Source organism: Pezoporus wallicus, unplaced genomic scaffold (genome assembly GCF_028554395.1).
Source record: "Pezoporus wallicus isolate ANWC-B61680 ecotype Strahan unplaced genomic scaffold, APGP_CSIRO_Pwel_v1 scaffold_7402, whole genome shotgun sequence".
In the NCBI taxonomy this organism is placed as follows: domain Eukaryota; kingdom Metazoa; phylum Chordata; class Aves; order Psittaciformes; family Psittacidae; genus Pezoporus; species Pezoporus wallicus.
Genome location: NW_026641037.1, coordinates 963,492 through 982,678, shown reverse-complemented (window position 1 = coordinate 982,678; position 19,187 = coordinate 963,492). Strand labels below are relative to the sequence as shown.

Genomic DNA, 19,187 nt, shown 5'->3' with positions numbered 1-19,187 from the left:
TGGCGGGTTTTTTTCATACTTTTAGAACTGACACTGTGTGGTTTACTCCAAACTCTATGCCAGTGTGGCATACTTGTGCTGGACTTCTCCCTGAACTAGGAGCATCTGTCTGATGTTGGTGTGCTTCCTGAGGTGGGGAATCATGCAGAACTGACCCAAACCCAGGGATGAGACAGCCTCAGCCTAGCCCCAGAGGTCTAGCCAACTGGGAGCAGATCTGGAACAGGGGAGGGGGTCCTACTGGAATAATTACCTATAATCCGTAGAGATATGCTTTCCATGTAATGTTCAACATTAAGATTTATCAAATTATCACCTTAGCAGGAGGTGACTGGGCTGTTACATTTGGGCCTGTTGTTCACAAACTGCAGCAATAGTCACACACATGATACTGGATGAGAAAAATAGGCATGCAGGCCACATTGCTTCTGCAGTCCCCCTCCAGCTGTGCAGTTTTGGCTTTCCTGTCTCAGGATGAAGCTAGTAAGTGTTGCAGTGCAGCTTCAGGATCAGCAGATGGGCAAGACCAGCCAAGAACAAAAAGGAATGGATCAAGAAGCAGCTCTTTCAAAGAGCAGCAGCACAGTAACCCACTACAAGTAGAAACAAACCACATCCCAGGTTTGAAGGGCACAAACCCCTCAAGCCTCAAAACACAGTAAAAAGATTTGATTTTTCTCAATAAACTTTGTCTCTCTCTGAAACTCAGCACAGTGGATGGAACAGACCAGAGCTTGTCTGTGCAATGCTTAGCAGGCTAGGCTTACAGGAAAATGAGTCACTGCACCCAGGACTTGCAGAAAAACAGGTAAATGGACCTGTGGTGGGCACACAGTGAGTGACTGTGCGATGCACAGAGTAGGGACTCACTGCCAAAAATAAAAAAGGATCATTTGGAGACTGTTGCTGAACATTCCTGTGTAAGCAGGACTTGCTGCTCTGTCTTCTCTCACCGGGTCAGTGCTCTTCAGGATCAGACGGAAGGAAATGGAGGTGTTAGCCAAGCCTACTGTAAGAATACATTTTATTGGTATGTAAATTTATTAAAAGTACTACACATACTAAATGTTTAAATCAGTGGTAAAGGCATTTTATAAATTCCTGTAGTCTTGAAAAATAAAATTGCATTATAAACTGTTAAGTTTTTAAAAGTCAGGAAAATAACAGGAAGGCAAGCAGAAAGTGATGCTTCACAGGGCACAGGACCACCACTCAGCACCAGGCTTTGCCAGCCACATGTGTCCAGTGACAGCTTTCCAGCAGGGCTTAAGGCAGAAAAACTCTCAAGTTTACTGGGAAGGTGATTTGGCAACATTTATGTGGGCCCACGATACACTTACCCACCCTTCCAAATCCTGACTGCTGGCATTAATGGGATTTGTCTCTCAGATTCTAAAAGATAACAACCAGAGGGCACTTCCCTGAGCACTGCTGGCTCTGGCTTTGATCAAAACCAAACCTGCCGAGCTGCTGGGAAGGGACCTATGCCACCACTGCATCACTGACTCAGTGTTTTATCAATACCATGATGTTATGATCTCAATATCCTTACTAGGATATTTATTTAGGCTTAAGGAATGCATCTGAATCAACTGTGCACTCAGCTCTCCAGGAAGCCTGGCAGCAATGGGTAGGTTGCAGGAGCCCAGCAGCATCTGCTGGTTGCAGTAAGTTTTGGTTTGATACACCAACCAGTTAGCAGCTAGCCTTTAGAATTCAACCACTACTTAAACAACTTCTATTTAAAATTACACAACAGCCAAGGAGCCCTACCATGCTAGAATATACTATTAATTTTGTAAAGTCAAATACAATTAGACATGGTGAATAATCATTTTTGGGTTTTTATAAAATCATTAGTGATACATGTTCTGCTGCTGTCACTGCAGCACTTCGAAGCTGTCCCAGTACTTGCTGTAATCAGCCTGTTAATAACCAAAGGCCAAAGCTATTTTTCCCTTGCGCCTTTGCTCCAGAACACAAGTTAGGCTGGAGAACCTCAGCAAAAGCAGCAAACAGGATTAGTGAGCATTTTGCTGTGGAAGAAAAGACGCATGTTTCGTCTGTGTGAATGTAAAGATCTTCTATTTGTGCTGAAAAGTAGAATATAAATTTACACACTGTCAAGTTGTTTAAGAGCTCTGGACAATGTCTGAAGTCCTTACACCACTGAGTTCGCTGAGACTTTTGCTGCTTACTACAGTAAGTCTCTATTTTCACCACATCTGAAATGATTTAACACAAAGCTGGGGCTCATTTTTGAGAGTGGTGAGAGGTTCCTACCAGCCTGAGCAAAGACGTGATTTGTGCGCAGCTGGCACTAAAGAACTGCAGTATTTCACCGGAAGTTCTATTGATACTGCTCTGTAAAGAGGCACAAACCATCTGAAAGACACAGAGTTATTCTGCACAGGTTAAAAAAAACTCAAACAAAACAAAGATGAAATCATGTTCTTCACCAATAACCAGGAACAAAGAAAATGAAGCCCTGGGCCACGAATACATGCTTTAATGACCATGGGTGTGTCACTTAAAACATATCCAGAGACTGCTCAGTAAAACACAAAACAGGAGTTTTACACCTACCAGAGCCAGCGGCTAAGGTCTCCTTCTAACATTTAGCCTTGCAGTGCTTTTATTAAAAAAAAAAAAAAAAAGCAAGCTGGTAGATTTTCAAGGAGCTCTTACAAATAGGACTCAGAATTATGGTCTGCAAGCCAATCAGCTCTTCGCAGTCATTGTTTCTGAGTACCTTCCAGTTCAAACAAACACCTACCAACCTACTGTAACGTGTCAGCGGAAGCCTTTTCTGTTGCAAACCTTCAGAGTTAAGAGTTACTGAAGAGGAAATCTATACAATACAGAAAAAAGGAAGGATATGGAACTATAAAGTAAAAGTGTAAAGCTTTAACAAACCAACTTCTAAGTTATTGAGATAGTCAAAAGAAACAGTTCTCCCTAAAATTTCCTATCAGTAAATTAAACATATGGTCCAGCACATCCGCTGTATTCTGCAAACAAGTGACAAAATCTCGATAAATAAGCAGCAGGAATTCTGAAATATAAGTGCGAATATCTTCAATTACAACTGACAACACTGGCCTGTGAAATGAAAACAGAGTTACCACTGTCATCATCATCAAGAGCAGCAGGACTGCAAAAGGATTTACTGGCTGGAGGAGTTCTGAGTCTCTTCCTTCCTTTCCACTGCCTTTGCTGCATAATTTCTCTTTTGGAACCAGTTTTATTTCTGGATTGAGGATCTTGTTGATCTGACCAATTTTGGTTTGGGACCACACATCTTTCAACAGGTGCCCAATCCTGGGATGAATCTCCACAGGTTTAACATCTGGGAGTTCCTTCTGTTTCAGAGCTTTTATACGCTGATGCAGACCATTCACCTTCTCAAGAAAAATAAGTGGGGACTCTTCTTTTTTAATAGAGGTATGCAGGGACATTAATTCAAGCTGTTCTTCCCTTATTTTCTTCAGCTTCTCAATGAGAGGCTCATACTCTTCTAAAATGTGCGCGTTCATTTCATCCAGTGCTGTCAGCAGAGCCTGTTTTTTGTGCTCCAATATCTCACCAAGTTTCTTAAAATACTGTACTACTGCTTTTCTATCATCCTGGACAATGCTTTCGCACTGAGACTTCTGTTCTTTCAGCTTTTCAATAAGCAGGCAGACATCAGTCCAGTGTTTATCAGTCAGCTGCTCAAGAAGTTTTACAAAAGTCTCCTTTTCTTTTGTGTAGGCACTCTGAAGGTCATCGATGGGATGACCATTGTGTTTACCTATCGTAAGGCAATGGCCACACACCAATTTTCTATCCAAAAGGCAGTAAACGTTCAGCGGTTGCCTGTAGTGTTCACTGCAGGTTGCAACATCAGAGTGATCCTCCTGTTGGCATTTTTCAATAATAGCCTTCAGTGCAAAGTTGATAGGCAACGATTCTGTACCATCAGCAGGAATTTCCACAATGCTCCTGCAGTTCGGGCACTTCAGAGAAATTCTCAGAGGTCTCCAGATGGAAAAGTTGCTCGACAGCTGAATGACATTTTCCAGACAATTTCTACAGAATGTGTGGGAACAGGGCAGAACACGTGGATCTTCAAATATGCTGTAGCAAATAGAACATGTTAGTTCTTCCTCAAAGTGATGCATGTCCTACAAAAGAAAAACAAAAAAGAACGAACAGTTTAATCTCTTTACAATCAATTCATTTTAATCATTTTATTAACCTAAGCACATCAACGTGACATTTGATGACAAATAACCTGACCTATATTAGCATTTTATTGGGGGGGAAGGGGGGTAATAGACAATAAAAAGAACAAAAATGAGCAATTGTTCAAAGATTTCAGCAAACTGTCATCAGCGCTTGCAATGTGACTAGACAGTGTTCCCCCTTATCCAACTTCTCCCTTGAAGTCAGGAAAAGCAGCAATCTGCTACTAGGTATTTTTAACAGTGAGAAATAGTAGAAGAGAGTGATAAAAGTTAGAACTAAAGTGTCTAAATAACATAAGAATTCTGAAAGTTTTCTCCCATTGTGAGTAACATTTTCAGTGTCAAAACAGAATGATAAGTACAGAAAGTTGTTTTTCTCCCCTAACTTTTCTCAAATGTTACACTTTCGTAATAAAGTCAGTTTGATTTATCAGAATCCACCCCTAGCACCTCCACTCTGGCACAGACCAGAGTCTAACTTAGTGGTCCTTAAACACAATACCCCTAACAGTAATTAGACTTATGGTGTTATTCCTGGGTTACTTTAATCACAAACTAAGAAACTCACTCATTTTCCCCCCTTTGCAATGTTGCCCTGTTTTATTTCGCCAGCTTTGTGAAGTCACACTGTAAAGTCACAAATAATAACTCCAATGCCAGTTTCCATAATAAATCATAATTTTGTTTTATATTGTTAGAAAAATAGGGAAATTAGTACGTACTTCCTTTGTGTCACAGTTTCCTGTCCCCTTTGTTGGTTCTAGTCAACAAAGAAATTGTCCAAGCATTTAGTATCAAAGACTCGATTTAGGGCCTACCTCTAAATCTGAAAACAATAATATGCAGCTTGGACAGCTGTAAGAGATGCTGACGAACCTCTGATTCAGTCAGGTGTATTGCAGGAGGCTGCTGTATTCTGGTGTGCCTCTTAATCTTTTTAATGCAGTAGCAGGTTTTTGCATTGATCTATCAGTTTCTCATTGATACTGAGACTAACAAAGTTTGATTTGAAGCGAATCTACTTAAAAGCAACTGAATTCTTAATTATACTCTTCTTTGAAAGTAAAAGCTTAAACTGCATTTAGAATTATGAAAACTAATAAGGATTAAATTTGCCACTAACTAATAAACAATTTTCAGTAAAACAATTAAGCAGCATTGTGCTTACCAAAGGTACAGAGCTAACCTGCTGGAAGTTGGAAGCCAAATAGTCAGACCCTGGTTTCTGGAGAGTTAAATCACCTCTGAACAGAGAAACCTACTGTGCTTGTACCGAAGTAAGCGTGGTTTATCTCACTTGATCGAGATAGGCTGGTACACCCAAAAGTGAAAGTGTTCAACTCTGCAAGTCTGATCAGGCTGTTTTGCCTTGTAAAACCAGACTGAACAACAATAACATCATCATCTAATGGCCATCATCACCCAAAACATCCAGTTCAATCACAGGAGGTATCTGTATTTTGTTTCGTCAACTTCATATCGAAAACACATTTTGATTAATTCAGCTTTAAAAAAAATTCAAAATACAAATAATCTATCCATGACACTTCAGGTCATTTTTTTCAGCTAATCAGAACTAAATGTTGGATCACTCATTTGAACTCCACTTTTTAAAGAGATCTTGACAACAGCTGGAAGAAAATCTGCTAGAGAGACATATAATTCTCAAGAACTGCCCTTTAAAAGAGGAATGATCAAGTGTCTTAACATTTATAACTTGTGTATTCTAGTTAAAGAGGATTAATATCAAGTATGACAGATGTTTAACAAAAGACAATCACAACACTTGGATACTCCATCTACCTCTGTACCACACTGCTCTTACTATAGACCATGTGGTATTTCTCTTCTTACTGGGGGCACAGGCCTTTACTTTCCAGCCTGTCCATTCAGCCACTGTGGCAACACTAGGTTCTTTAGGTCTATACATTAATAGCTTCACATTTTTAAGTGATACTCTTGACACTGAAACTGAAGAAATGTGTCAATAATGAACAGAAGCTGAACAACCAAGCTACTTCAGTATCCAAGATAAATTATTTTTTGAGAGTTAATTCTCAGAGGAAATACATTTAAAGGTTTTATTTATATATATATGCACATGTATTTGTACACATATATAAAGTTATGAATTTTAGGGAATGTCACTAAAAACAGGAAAAAAAAAGGTTAAATTTTTGTTCATGGTAAAAAAGGAGCTCAGTAGGTGCTCTCAATTTATTTCTTTTTTTTATGTATAGAATTAATATAGATTAAAAAAAACAAACCAAACCAAAAAACTCTAGGTTTAAAATCACTAATTTTTCCTATTCTAGAGCTGTAGTTCTCTTCAAAGAAACTGTTGCAGGAAGGAAATTTTCTTTCTGAAGAACACACATCCAGCTTATTTGAGCTACGTAAAGGGCAAGATAAAATTAATCTTAAAAAAATTATTTTAACCGCAAAGGAGTTGCTTGCTATCAAAAAAAACAAAGAAGCAACTTCATAAATTTTTTCTTAGCTCTGCTATGAATCACCTCGACCTCTGCAGGAGGGACATGCTGCCCGCTCCAAAGCTGTCAGGTTTTTTTAAGTTCTAGAAAACTGCTCCAGATGTGCATCAGGGAAGCCAAAGGTAGAAATCACAAAATTCAGTTTCATCGCACACTGGTAGCAGCATGTAGGAAATGGTCAGCATGCAAACAACAGTGGGAATATATCAGTAGGCATCTAACAGAGAGAGACTGGAACAGCAACAAAAAAAGAACAGACACAACATCACAGAGTTAAGCAAAGAGAAAGAAAAGTAGTTTTCCAAGAAAACATAAAAAAGGAAAGAAAAAAAAGAAAAAAAAAGAGAACAGGAAGCTGGTAAATGCTTTCCTAATGCTTTCCTGCACAGAGCAGCTACTTGTCCTTAAATGTTCCAGACAGCTGTGGTAGCAAACATGCGCGTCCATGTGTGTATGCACATTTCTAGTGAGAGTCACTCCGCATAAGCAAGTTACAAACTAGAAGGTATCTTAAAAATTCAAAAGCGTAATTGGGTCAGTATCACGGTGAGATTCAGAAGACTTCCAGCAACAGAAGGCTGATAAAGTGGCTGTCATTTTATCCTCCTCTAATTAGGAATACTGTAGACAAGGTGGAAACATCTAACAGAGTATACCTGTGTTACAGCTTACCTGCTAAAGCTTTCAGTTAAGCAGACAAAAGTAACACAGAATATTCCTTAACAATGCTGCATTCCTCACCTAGCCATCAGGATGCTGCTCCCCCAGCTAACTATGCAAGATGGTGTTTGAAAACAATTCTAAGTATGATACAGCATATGTCAGTGTTTAGGTAAATAACTACCTGCTTTATGGCAAAAGCCTGGAGGATTAAAAGGTGAATTTGACACTTGATAACAGTTGTGACAGCCTATACCAGCAGTTAGAAGGGACTGCCAGGCTCCTCACTCCTCCTTCATGCCACTCTCGGGAAAGAAAACATCTGCTCTTTCCTGAAGACATTGTAAGATTGACCTGACTTTCAATACTGTACTTAAACTAAATCCATGTCAGAAATGCTGTCTCTCCAACCCACTGAGGTCCACAAAGTCCTCCCGTAGCACTGCCATAGGAGCTCAAGTTAATACTGTGCAAAAATAAGAGATTAAATGACATTGTGAACAGTGTTTTCCATTTATAAGTCACCTTCATGGTAAGGGGTGACAGAACTTTTTTTAAAAAAACAGAAAGCCGAGGTGCAGCTCCAGTATTTGTCAGTGCACCAAAAGGAACAGACCCTGTCACACAGCCAGCAGGTTTGTGGGTTGTAACAAGCCAGGCACCAGAAATCAGAAACAACAGCTAGACCTTACACTTTTCTATTCCAGATTGTTTCAGCTGCACTGCTTTACTTCACGCCACAAATAGTCCACATGATGAGCAGCATGTCTAGCTTCCCCAGCAAACTGACTTGACAGGTCCTTTCCATATATCCCTCTACTGGCTCCTTGGCTGCCACTATAATAAGCTTACACAAGTTACCACATTCAAAAAAAACCCCAAATATAGTACTCTATCCTTTCCATACCTGTATTCTATTGCCAAGATTTGCTCTCCATCCCTTATCACTTGAACTCTGTCAAAGCTTCTGGTCTTAAGCACTGATCTGTCATATGCCTCTTCGCATTAGGCAGCGAAGAAAGAAGGAAGGTAGCACCATTCATAAAACGGTTTGAGTTGGATGGGACCTTAAAGCTCATCCAGTTCCAATCCCTCTGCCACAGGCAAGGGCACCTTCCACTAGACCAGGTTGCTCCAAGCCCCATCCAACCTGGCCTTGAACACTGCCAGGGATCAGGCACGCCAGGGGGTGGCAGAGGGTCCCCACGCCCGCGGGGCGGGCCCCTCAGCACTGCCCAGCCGAGCAGGCTAGAGAAGGCTGGCTGGAAGCGGTCGTTCCGGACACCACTGCTCGCAGGGCGTTTTCACCTCAGGAGGCCGCGCGAGCGGAAACGCTTCACGAAACACCTCCTGCCGGGGTGTACAACCGGAGCCCCAGCTGCCCTACTCCCACCCTGCAGCCTACCTGGCCGCTCCGTCCGCCGCCTCCTCGGCTAAGCCCCGCTCCGCACGCCAGCGCAGGGACACCAGCATAAAGCCGCTATTCCGCCCTCCTCACGGGGAGCCGACAGGCTCTGTACCGACGACTTCAAACCGCCGCCTCGCTCAGCGGGCCCGCGCCCGGCCGCTCTCCACAGCCCCGCCGAGAGGCGCATGCGCGGGAGCAGCCGACGCCCGCGCTGTTCGAAAGTAAACGGCAGCGGGGCGGGGAGCCGCGTTCAAACGGGGCAGGGGACCGTTAACGGCCGCCCTGCGGGCACCTTCCCGCGGCAGGCGGGCCCGGGGCGGCTGTGAAACAGGAGAGTCGAGCAGAGCCCCTCAGGCGTTGTTTTCCAGCTGTAGCTGAAGGAAATGGCGCTTTGTGTATCCCAGATTCGGCTGAACGCTCAAGGCAGAGAGAAAGGCAGACACAGCAGGAAAGAGGTACACTGCTACTCAGGAATTATACACTTGGTGCCGCCATCATCCTCAGTAGCAAAAGGCGAGGCATTAAAGTGGAAAAACGTTGGCCTACAGCTGTGTGCTCTGCTCTTCTGTGCCATTAGTGCAATGAATATCTTACCAGACTTATTCTTCTGCACAATATGAAGGGAACTTCACCCTGAAGCTAGAAAACAAGAGACAAAAAACCCTGACGGCTGCTTCAGGGGGAGCAGGAACAGGCTTTCTGCCAACTACTAAATAAAAGTTAATGCATGTAAGTGGTAATGTTCGGTTTCAATTTAAGCATATTCACCCACTTCATCTGTTGAAAACAAGGTATTTTACATGAAACTGTAATGTGTGGGGTTTGTTCATCAAGAAGTTTGGGGAGAGGGAGGCCCTCTGTGGCTGTCATTATGTGAAACAACACTCCTTTTTGACGCTGTTGTACTCTGTAAGTAATGGGGGGGTGGTCAGTTGTATTGTTGCACAGGATTGTGAGAGAGAAAAGGGGGCTGGGTGGCTCAAAGTGGTGTCTTGTTGCAACGCTTGAGGGGAGGGGGGCTGCGACGGTGAGGAGGCTGGCAGTGGACGCTTCTCGAAGCCTCTGGGAGCTTCTCGAAACTTCCCCTAACTTCCTGGTAATGAGACCGCCTGCAACAAAGGGAACCAATGGGGAAGAGCCATGTCAACATCTGAGTGAGGAGGGGCGACAGGATTGGCTGGGACCTTGAACCGAAAAAGATAAAGGACCACCTCCCGGGGACCGCGTGTGCGCGTCTTGGGCGGAGCGGAGGACGCCCTGGCGTATCCAGCGCTGTTTTATCTGCTATCGCTTACTCAGTTTAATAAAATTTATATTTTAAACCAAAATTGGCTACAATATTGATAACGAGTTGGTGCCGTGACTCGGATGGAGAAATTCTGACTGGACTCACATTCTGGGGGGGGGGGGCGCCCCACTTTCTGGAGTGGCCCCCTGTTTGGGGTTCATTCTGTCAGCTTCTCCACCAAAGAACCCAAAATTCGATAGCAGATAAAAGATGAAGCCGGCAACCCCTTAATTTTGTGCACGCAGCCCGAATGAAGAGGACAGAAACGAGGATGTGAGTATATTGCGAAGCTGAGATCTGTTCGGTTGGGATCCCGGTGTGTGCATGAGTGAGACGTCCAAGTGCAGACGAAGCGAGTGTGGACCTCTTAGCAGTGCGGTTCCCATCTCCCGCGAGGGACTGGGCCACAAGGAGAGGGCATACGAAAGACTGAGTGAAACAAGGCACACCGGAAGATGGGACAGAAAGAGAGTAAGGGTTCTGATCCCACGGGAGGTTCTAAGGAGAGATTAAAGTTACCTCAGATACCTCCAGATAGTCCTTTAGGTTTAATGATTAAGTATTGGAATGATTATCTCTCTAGGAAAGGGAAAGACAGGGCAAAAATGATACATTATTGTATGGAAGTATGGGGGGGTAAACAGATTAGGACTGATCACCTATATTGGCCAGTATATGGGTCTTTTGAAAATTGGATATGTCAGGCCCTGAATATCTATGTCAATTCGAAAGAGCCTTTTGATTTGGAAGAAAATGAATATTCCCAGTTGTGGATAGGATCAGAGACTAGAGCCAATCTATACCCCTTAAAAGAAAAAGGGGGACGAAAAAAGACTAGGCCAGAGGAGGAGGTTCCCATGTCGCCCCCACCATATATACCTCCTCCTCCTCTACCTCAGCCTTTGCCCCCACCCGAGACTCCCTCTAACGTTCCAAGTGCTCCGTGTGAGGACCCGGAGGCACCCCCAGATACTTTTGAGACCGAGGGACCGGTCACACAAAGTAAAAGCAAGAAACATACTGAAGCCCCACTGTACCCTTTAAGGGAAATATCAGTGGGAGGGGCACACCCAGAAATGGGATATGTTTCAATACCCTTGAATTCAGCAGATGCTAGGGAATTTAAGAAAGAAATGGGGACTTTGCTGGAAGATCCCTTGGGGGTGTCAGAGAGAGTGGATCAATTCCTAGGGCCTAATATATATACCTGGGAGGAGTTGCAGGTGATACTGGGGATTTTGTTTACAGCCAAGGAGAGGGATATGATCAGGAGAGCCGGTATGAGAATATGGGACCAACAACACCAACAGGGTCCCGCAGCTGATATAAAATGGCCTCTACAGAGACCTAATTGAAATAACCAAAATGAAATACACAGGGGTCATATGCAAGATCTGAGGACTATAATAATCCAAGGTATAAGAGACTCGGTCCCCAGAGGCCAGAATATCAATAAGGCTTTTAGCAAACATCAGAAAAAGGATGAAACTCCCACAGAATGGCTGGAGTGTTTGCGAAAGAGTTTCCAGCTATATTCAGGAGTAGACCCCGACACGCCAGTTGGGCAAGCATTAATTAAGGCCCAATTTGTAGCTAGTTCATGGAAAAAATTGGAAAAGTTAGATGATTGGCAGTCTAGAAGGCTTGATGAATTAGTGAGAGAGGCTCAGAAGGTATATGTAAGACGAGAAGAAGAGGCAAATAAGAGACAGGCCAGAGTGTTAGAAGAAACCCATAGGAGACACACACGAATGTTGGTGGCGGCTGTTAGAGAGGGACAAAAGGAATTTGGAAGGGGAATATCCGGGAGGAAGCCTGAGTATAAGCAGGATCGAGGATTCAAAGGCCCTCCCAGAAAAGGAGAGAAGGAACAACTGATATGTTTCTATTGCAGGGGTAAAGGCCACATGAGACATGAGTGTAGGAAGCGTATAGCTGATGAGAAAATGTGGAAGGAGGACTGAGGAGGTCAGGGGCTCTATTTGCTGGGGACTCGAGAGACCAAAGAGCCCTTGATAAAACTTAAAAGTGGGTCCCCAGCAACAAGAAATTGAGTTCCTCGTGGACTCAGGGGCAGAGCGATCAACCGTTCAAAGACTTCCTTGGGGCTGTAAAAAATCTTCAGAAGTTGACAAATTCTAGGGGCAAAAGGGGAACCCTTTGGGTGCCTGTAATTAAAGACATAATGTTTGAAACAAGTTCTAAAATTGGGGTGGGGTCATTGTTACTCGTACCTGAGGCAGACTACAATCTTTTGGGAAGAGATTTAATGGTAGAATTAGGAATTAGTCTAGAAGTTCAAAATGAGGAACTGCAAGTAAAATTATGTCCCCTTTGATTAGTAGACCGAGAGAAGATAAATCCGAAAGTATGGTATAATCCTGATACAGTAGGAAAATTGGATATCAAACCCTTTTCGGTAATAATTAGAGATCCGGATAAACCTGTCAGGAACAAACAATATTCTCTCTTGGAAGAGGGACGATGGGGGTTAAAACCTGAAATAGATCGTTTACTCGAAAAGGGACTGTTGGAGCCCTGTATGTCCCCTTTTAATACTTCAATCTTACCTGTGAAAAAGGCAGATGGAAAATACAGGTTGGTTCACGACTTGAGAGAAATAAATAAAAGAACAGTTTCTAGATTCCCTGTAGCAGCAAATCATATACAATCCTGAGCAAAATAAATCCCAAAGACTGTTGGTATAGTGTAATAGATCTAAAAGATGCATTTTGGGCTTGTCCCTTACAGGAGGATTGTAGAGATTTTTTTGCTTTTGAATGGGAAGACCCTGAGACACATAGGAAGCAGCAATTAAGGTGGACAGTTCTCCCTCAGGGCTTCACAGAATCCCTTAACTTATTTGGACAAGCCTTAGAGCAGATATTACAAAAATACGAAAAGGGGAGTAGTGTGACATTAATACAATATGTTGATGATCTGTTATTAGTGGGAGCACAAGAGGAGGATGTTCGGTGAGAGAGTATTAGATTATTAAATTTTTTAAGTTTACAAGGGTTGAAAGTATCTGAATCAAAATTACAGTTTGTGGAAGAGGAAGTAAAATATCTGGGACACTGGCTCAGCAAAGGAACAAAGAAACCAGATCCAGAGAGAGTTACTGGTATATTATTTCTAAAAGCCCCAACTACTAAGAGACAGGTACAGCAATTGCTTGGCTTACTTGGTTATTGTAGGCAATGGATAGAAGACTATAGTAAAAAGGTTAAGTTTTTATGGGCAAAATTAACCAAGGATGGCCTATTAAAATGGACCGAATCAGATGAGGCTCAGTTACAGGAACTGAAAGAGGATTTAGTTAATGCACCTGTCCTAAGTTTACCTGATCTAAAAAGACCTTTTTATTTGTTTGTAAACGTAGATGAGGGTACCGGGTATGGGGTTTTGGTGCAGGATTGGGCCGGACAGAAAAAACCTATAGGATATCTATCAAAATTGTTAGATCCAGTCAGTAGAGGGTGGCCGACAAGCTTACAAGCCGTGGTGGCCACTGCGCTTCTAGTAGCAGAAGCCAGAAAAATCACATTCAGGGGGGAATTAAAGGTATTATCACCCCACAACATTCGGGGAGTACTACGGCAGAAGGCTGACAAATGGATTACTGATACTAGGCTCCTCAAATACGAAGGATTTCTAGTTTCTTCTCCTAAATTGGAATTAGAAAGCACGAGCCTCCAAAACCCCGCTCAATTTTTAAATGGGGAACTGGCTCAAGAATTATCACATGACTGTATACGTGATATAGAGGAACAAGTAAAAATACACTCAGATTTGGAGGAAGAAGAATTAATAGGAGGCGAAAAATTCTTTGTAGATGGTTCTTCAAGAGTGATAGAAAGGAAAAGGAAGTCAGGATATGCCATTATAAATGGGAAAAACTTTAGTGTTGTGCAGTCGGGACCCCTGAACCCCAGTTGGTCCGCGCAGGCATGTGAGCTGTATGCAGTATTACAGGCCTTAAAACTATTGAAGAATAGATGGGCCACAATATATACAGACTCTAGATATGCATATGGTGTAGTACATACTTTTGGAAAAATTTGGGAGGAAAGAGGATTGATAAATTCTCAAGGAAAAGGCTTAATTCATGAAGAGCTAATAATTCAAATCCTCCAGGCCCTGAGAGAACCTGAAAGCATTGCAGTAGTCCATATAAAAGGACACCAAAAAGGAACAACCTTTGAGATAAGAGGAAACAATTTAGCAGACATGGAGGCAAAACGGGCAGCTCTGGGGGTTGTAAAAATAATGCCAAACTCCTCTATGGAGTCTGAAAAAAATAAACGATGCACATAAATTTATTCAAGTAGAAAAATTGACTAAAATGGGTCTAGAAGAACAACAAGGAAAATGGAAATAAGAAGATTGGAGACAAGTTGTCTCAAAGACTTTAGCTCGCCAAATTATGGTGAGAATACATGAAAAAACACATTGGGGAACCCAAGCCCTTGTCGACCAATTTGCCCTGCATTATATGTGTATAGGAATATATGATATAGCAAAGGAAATAGTAAGATCCTGTTTAACTTGTCAAAGGGTAAACAAACAACATCAACGAAAAACAATTCCAGGAGGTCACGAATTAGCTGTAAGACCCTTTTCACGAATACAGATTGATTTTACTGAAATGCCTAAGAGTGGTAACTACAAATACCTCTTAGTGATGGTAGATCATCTAACCCATTTTGTAGAGGCATTTCCCACCTCCTGGGCAACGACACGAACTGTGGTAAAAATTCTTTTAGAACTTATAATTCCAAGATACAGAAACGTTGAAGCCATAGACTCAGACAAAGGCCCACATTTTACTTCAAAGGTAATTAGGGAAACAATGAATCAACCGGGCATAAAGTGGGAGTATCACACCCCTTGGCATCCTCAAAGCTCAGGACGGGTGGAAAGAATGAACGGAGAAATCAAGAAACAATTAACTAAAATCATGATAGAAACAAAACTCTCCTGGGCTAAATGTCTACCACTAGCTTTGTTAAACATCAGAACACAACCCAGGTCTGATTTGGGAGTTTCTCCCTTTGAAATCTTATATGGTATGCCTTATAATATGGAAATGCCAGTTGAACATCCAATAATTGAAGACATAATGTTGAGACCATACCTAATTCATCTAACCAAACGAAGAGAGGAGTTACGTAAACGAGGTATGATATCTCAACAACCTCCGTTAAATATGCACATTCATTCTATAAAACCAGGGGATAAGGTACTAATTAAAACTTGGAAGGAATCCCCACTAATCCCTCGTTGGGAAGGACCCTATCTTGTTTTACTCACCATAGAAACCGCCATCCGGACGGCAGAGAAGGGTTGGACTCATGTGAGCCGCGTAAAAGGACCTATCAGAGACTCAGACCAGTCTTGCGAAGTTGTGAGCCCACCTGGAGATCTGAAAGTCACCCTCAAGAAGGTTTAAATGGACATAAAGGGGACTGGGATATGTAATAACAATAATAACACTTTAAGATTGGTGTGAAATTGGTTGTCTGTAAGAGTGCCAAGAACGGTGGTAATCGAATACATTAAGTTATATATATATAAATAGAATATATCAAAATATTACTCCAAAAGGAACCAGGTAAGGGAACTGTGTGAACGGAGGCAAACACCAGAAATAGCACTCCCTCTCCTGAAGACTACCCCTGCTGCCGAGAAGATGTTATCCCTCGTGGCTTGAAGCAACCGAGTCGACGAACAAGGTAGAGAGGTAGAATACTGTGGAGAACTGACTCTTGTCATTAGAGCTATACGGGAGTACTGGAAGAACCGCCTCAATGCCCAAAGGGACTTGAAAGTCCCTTATAAAAAGTATATCCAAGGTTCTAATTGGAGGGATAATACTGGTATAATTGATCCAAAAATATTAACAACAAAAAAATGGAAAAGATTCCACCCTTTTTGGCACATCCTAGACATACTGCATATTCTATTTATAATATGTATACCACAAACATGGGCTAAGGGAATGAACTACCAACCCCACCAACCGTTTAAGTGGACCTTACTCCAATTTGAGGACCAACAGGTTATCGCAACCCAAATAACACCGGGAGAACCAAGCTTTAATGCTACCCTATGTCAGCTTGTCCCAAGACCCCGATGCTGGGAATACCTGGGATTTTATATGTGCCCTAGTTCGAATCCTGGAAAGGGATATTGTAACTACCCTAATCAATATTACTGCAGTTATTGGGGTTGTGAGACTATAGCCCCTGGTTGGATACCGGGTAGTGGTATAGACAGGTACCTAAAGGTTCAGTGGGGTCCATATGGGTGCAGACCACCACAAGGGTGGGGAGGACGTGGAAATTGCAAATACCTCTTCTTAAATGTCACCAGCCCTGAAGACGTAGGATGGATAATTGGAAGAGTGTGGGGAGTGAGGTATACGGAACCAGGGACAGATAAGGGTGGTTTAATTCTCATAAAAAACGAAGTGGTCCCAAATGATCCACTGCCAGTAGGCCCTAACCAGATACTAACTGATGATTTGGCTGAAGGAACAATGGATAGTACAACAAGAATTCCTAAAATAGACAATATAACGATAACTCCTGAAATGAAGATTACTCGAGTCACCCAAACTCCTGATGAAACCCTTGGGAATAACCCAACCCCTAACGAAACCCCTGAAATTAATCCCCTTTGGAAGTTAATGCATGCTAGTTAATTGGTGTTGAACAAAACCAATCCAAATCTTACGGAACACTGTTGGTTGTGTTATGGGGTGAAATCACCCTTTTATGAGGCTGTTGGAGTAACTAAGAAACCTAAATGCCTAAATGGTACTAATCCAGCACAGTGTATGTGGGGCACAGAAAAAAAACAGGAATCACCTTAACCCAAGTGATGGGAAAAGGCCTGTGTATAGGAAAAATTCCAGAGCACAAAAAGAGGTTATGTGCCAATTCTGATAAAATAGGGTCAAAAAGACCTGAGAAACCTGCAAAATGGTTAGTACCAGCTGATAACACCAAGTGGGTTTGCTCCGCTATAGGAGTTACACCTTGCCTGTCGTTAAAACATTTTAATGAATCCTCAGACTTTTGTATTCAAGTAACAATAGTCCCTAAAATTTTTATCACCCTGAGAACTTTATTTACGATGCATACATTACTCAGGGATACCACCTGACTAAACGATAGCCATTCACGGCATTAACAATAGCCACTTTAATGATCTTGGGGGGCGTGGGAGTAGGCATAGGAGTAACCTCATTGATACAACAAAGCCAAGAATTTAAAGCACTGAGGATAGCAGTAGACGAAGACCTGGTAAGAATTGAACAATCAGTAACGGCCTTAGAAAAATCCATTAGATCGCTGTCAGAAGTGGTCTTACAAAACTGAAGAGGACTAGATTTACTATTTACAACAAGGAGGCGTATGTGCAGCACTTCAGGAAAAGTGCTGTGTATACACAGACCACACAGTGGTGGTACGGGATACTATGACCAAATTACGAGAAGGATTGGAAAAAAGATGAACGAGAGGCACAACGCAGCTGGTATGAATCTTGGTTTAGTCAATCCTCCTGGCTTACAACCTTACTGTCAACAATAGCAGGTCCCCTGATACCAATTATATTGGGATTAACATTTGGACTATGTATTTTTAATAAAATATTAGAAATTGCACGAGGTAGACTCAAAGCAGCTCACCTAATACTGATAGGAACGAAATACGAACCTGTAGAACAAGAAAATTCATTGCTGTTAAGCCAAGATGTGTTACAGCGATTTGATGAACAAAAATGATGAAAAGAAAAAGGGGGGAATTGTAATGTGTGGGGTTTGTTCATCAAGAAGTTTGGGGAGAGGGAGGCTGTCTGTGGCTGTCGTTATGTGAAACAATACTCCTTTTTGACTCTGTAACTGTTGTACTCTGTAAGTAATGGGGGGGTGGTCAGTTGTATTGTTGCACAGGATTGTGAGAGAGAAAAGGGGGCTGGGTGGCTCGAAGTGGTGTCTTGTTGCAACGCTTGAGGGGAGGGGGGAGGGGAGGGGGCTCCGACGGTGAGGAGGCTGGCAGTGGACACTGCTCGAGCTTCTCGAAACTTCCCAAAACTTCCTGGTAATGAGATCCCTGCAACAAAGGGAGCCAATGGGGAAGAGCCATGTCAACATCTGAGTGAGGAGGGGTGACAGGATTGGCTGGGACCTTGAACCGAAAAAGATAAAGGACCACCTCCCGGGGACCGCGTGTGCGCGTCTTGGGCGGAACGGAGGACTCCTTGGCACACCCATTGCTGTTTTATCTGCTATCGCTTACTCAGTTTAATAAAATTTATACTTTAAACCAAAATTGGCTACAATATTGATAACAAAACTACAACCAACACTGCAGTAGGAAGAAGTGGATGAGCACCGTGATCACTGTGACACTGGTAAATTTCAGGATTTTATAAGGTAAATTTCCCAGTGTGGTGGACTTTCCTTCTATTCCAGATTATGCCATATTTATTTACAATTCACCAAAGTAAATTAAAACTATAAAGTTATTACCAGATGTTACATTCACAGTTACTTTAAAAGAGAAGTTAATGTTGTGATGTGTATCATAATATATCATTATTTAGAAGTTACCTAAACATCTGTCCTGAAACTGGTATTTAGAGGACCTTACAGAGTTATCTGGGGAACATTTGGAATTATGTTCCAGATAATAAAAAAACGCTCTACCGCTAACCATCACAGTTCAGCTGATAGGCACAAAGTTCTCAATACCGTATTCAGCTGTAACTGGTCTTTCCTGTGCGAAGCCATTATAATAGTAGTCTTACCTTCATATATTCTGATGTCAGTTACACCACTTTAGCTCTGCATGTCTAACAACCTTAACTGAAACTTTTTTATGCTAGTTGAAGTTTTTCAATTTAACAAGTTGAAATAGTGCTTTTTATTACTGCATTTCCACTTGTGGCAGTAAAGATGCTGCCATCTAGGTCCAGCTTACTCAAAATGTGTTTTGAAACAGTACAACTAGCCAGACATCACACAGCAAGGGATTTATCCAGTAAAAAACATGTAGATTAGAAAGTGTCAGTAAAATTCCTGTTTTGCCATAAAAGTGTTT

At 42.2% G+C, this 19,187-nt stretch overlaps 1 protein-coding gene across 1 annotated transcript; it reads right to left on the bottom strand.

Moving 5' to 3' along the window:
* Nucleotides 1-2,667: 2,667 nt before the first annotated feature.
* Nucleotides 2,668-8,901, bottom strand: TRIM59 (tripartite motif containing 59). The gene is made up of 2 exons (XM_057421815.1): nt 8,787-8,901; nt 2,668-4,166 (listed from the first exon to the last, which is right to left on the bottom strand). The coding sequence occupies exon 2, from the start codon at nt 4,161-4,163 to the stop codon at nt 2,940-2,942; it is 1,224 nt and encodes a 407-aa protein (XP_057277798.1). The 5' UTR covers nt 4,164-4,166; nt 8,787-8,901; the 3' UTR covers nt 2,668-2,939.
* Between the last annotated feature and the right edge of the window lie 10,286 nt (nt 8,902-19,187).